General features: G+C 53.0%; 1 protein-coding gene across 1 annotated transcript in view; it reads left to right on the top strand.

The window, feature by feature from the left end:
• KLF15 (Kruppel-like factor 15) overlaps window positions 1–320 on the top strand; it is a 7,282-nt gene extending 6,962 nt beyond the window's left edge. The window contains exon 2 of the mRNA XM_010013674.1: window positions 152–320. Within this exon, the coding sequence (XP_010011976.1) occupies window positions 152–320 (169 nt within the window). The remainder of the gene's footprint in view (window positions 1–151) is intronic.
• The last annotated feature ends 352 nt before the right edge of the window (window positions 321–672 follow it).

The raw sequence follows: 672 nt of genomic DNA, 5'->3' as shown, positions 1-672 counted from the left end.
AGCCCGGCCCTGTTGTGTGTCCCTTTCAGTCTGCATGTTCAGGTGCTGCCACAAGTGGAGTGTCCCAGTGGCCTCAGTGGCCTCCTTTGTGCTGTGAGACGCTGAGCAATGCAAACCCCATTTCCCTGACCAGGCTTCTCCTCTCCCGCAGGTTCTCCAGGTCAGACGAGCTGTCCCGGCACAGGCGCTCCCACTCGGGGGTGAAGCCCTATCAGTGTCCCGTCTGCGAGAAGAAGTTCGCTCGAAGCGACCACTTGTCCAAACACGTCAAGGTGCATCGCTTCCCACGAAGCAACCGCTCCATCCGCTCCGTGAACTGACCGGCCCGCTCCCGCTCTCCCCTCCCCTTCCCGCCCGGCGCATCCCCCACAGCTGACGACAGCACTTTGCTCACTACATCTCTAGTGATAATTTATTTGCCTCCACACAACAGTCAATGCTGTTACTTGATGCCACCGTGTCCGAGCGTCCCATGTCCTTTAAAGATGATTTGACAATGAAGTTCTTTTTGGGTCGGGGGAGGGGGATGCTTCTTCCTATTTGTCTTTTTGTTTAAGGATGTTGTTTTCCTTATTTCCTTCTATCTTTCCCTCCTTTGCTGCTGCTTCTTTTGGAAATTATAGTGTTTTATTTTAGCTGTTTGCTGCTGCACAGGAAAATGTAAGAGTTGCT

The sequence above is a fragment of the Nestor notabilis genome, unplaced genomic scaffold (assembly GCF_000696875.1).
Source record: "Nestor notabilis isolate BGI_N333 unplaced genomic scaffold, ASM69687v1 scaffold4714, whole genome shotgun sequence".
In the NCBI taxonomy this organism is placed as follows: Eukaryota; Metazoa; Chordata; class Aves; order Psittaciformes; family Psittacidae; genus Nestor; species Nestor notabilis.
The sequence above is the reverse complement of the archived record's forward strand: the minus strand, read 5'-3'. Positions and strand labels throughout refer to the sequence as shown.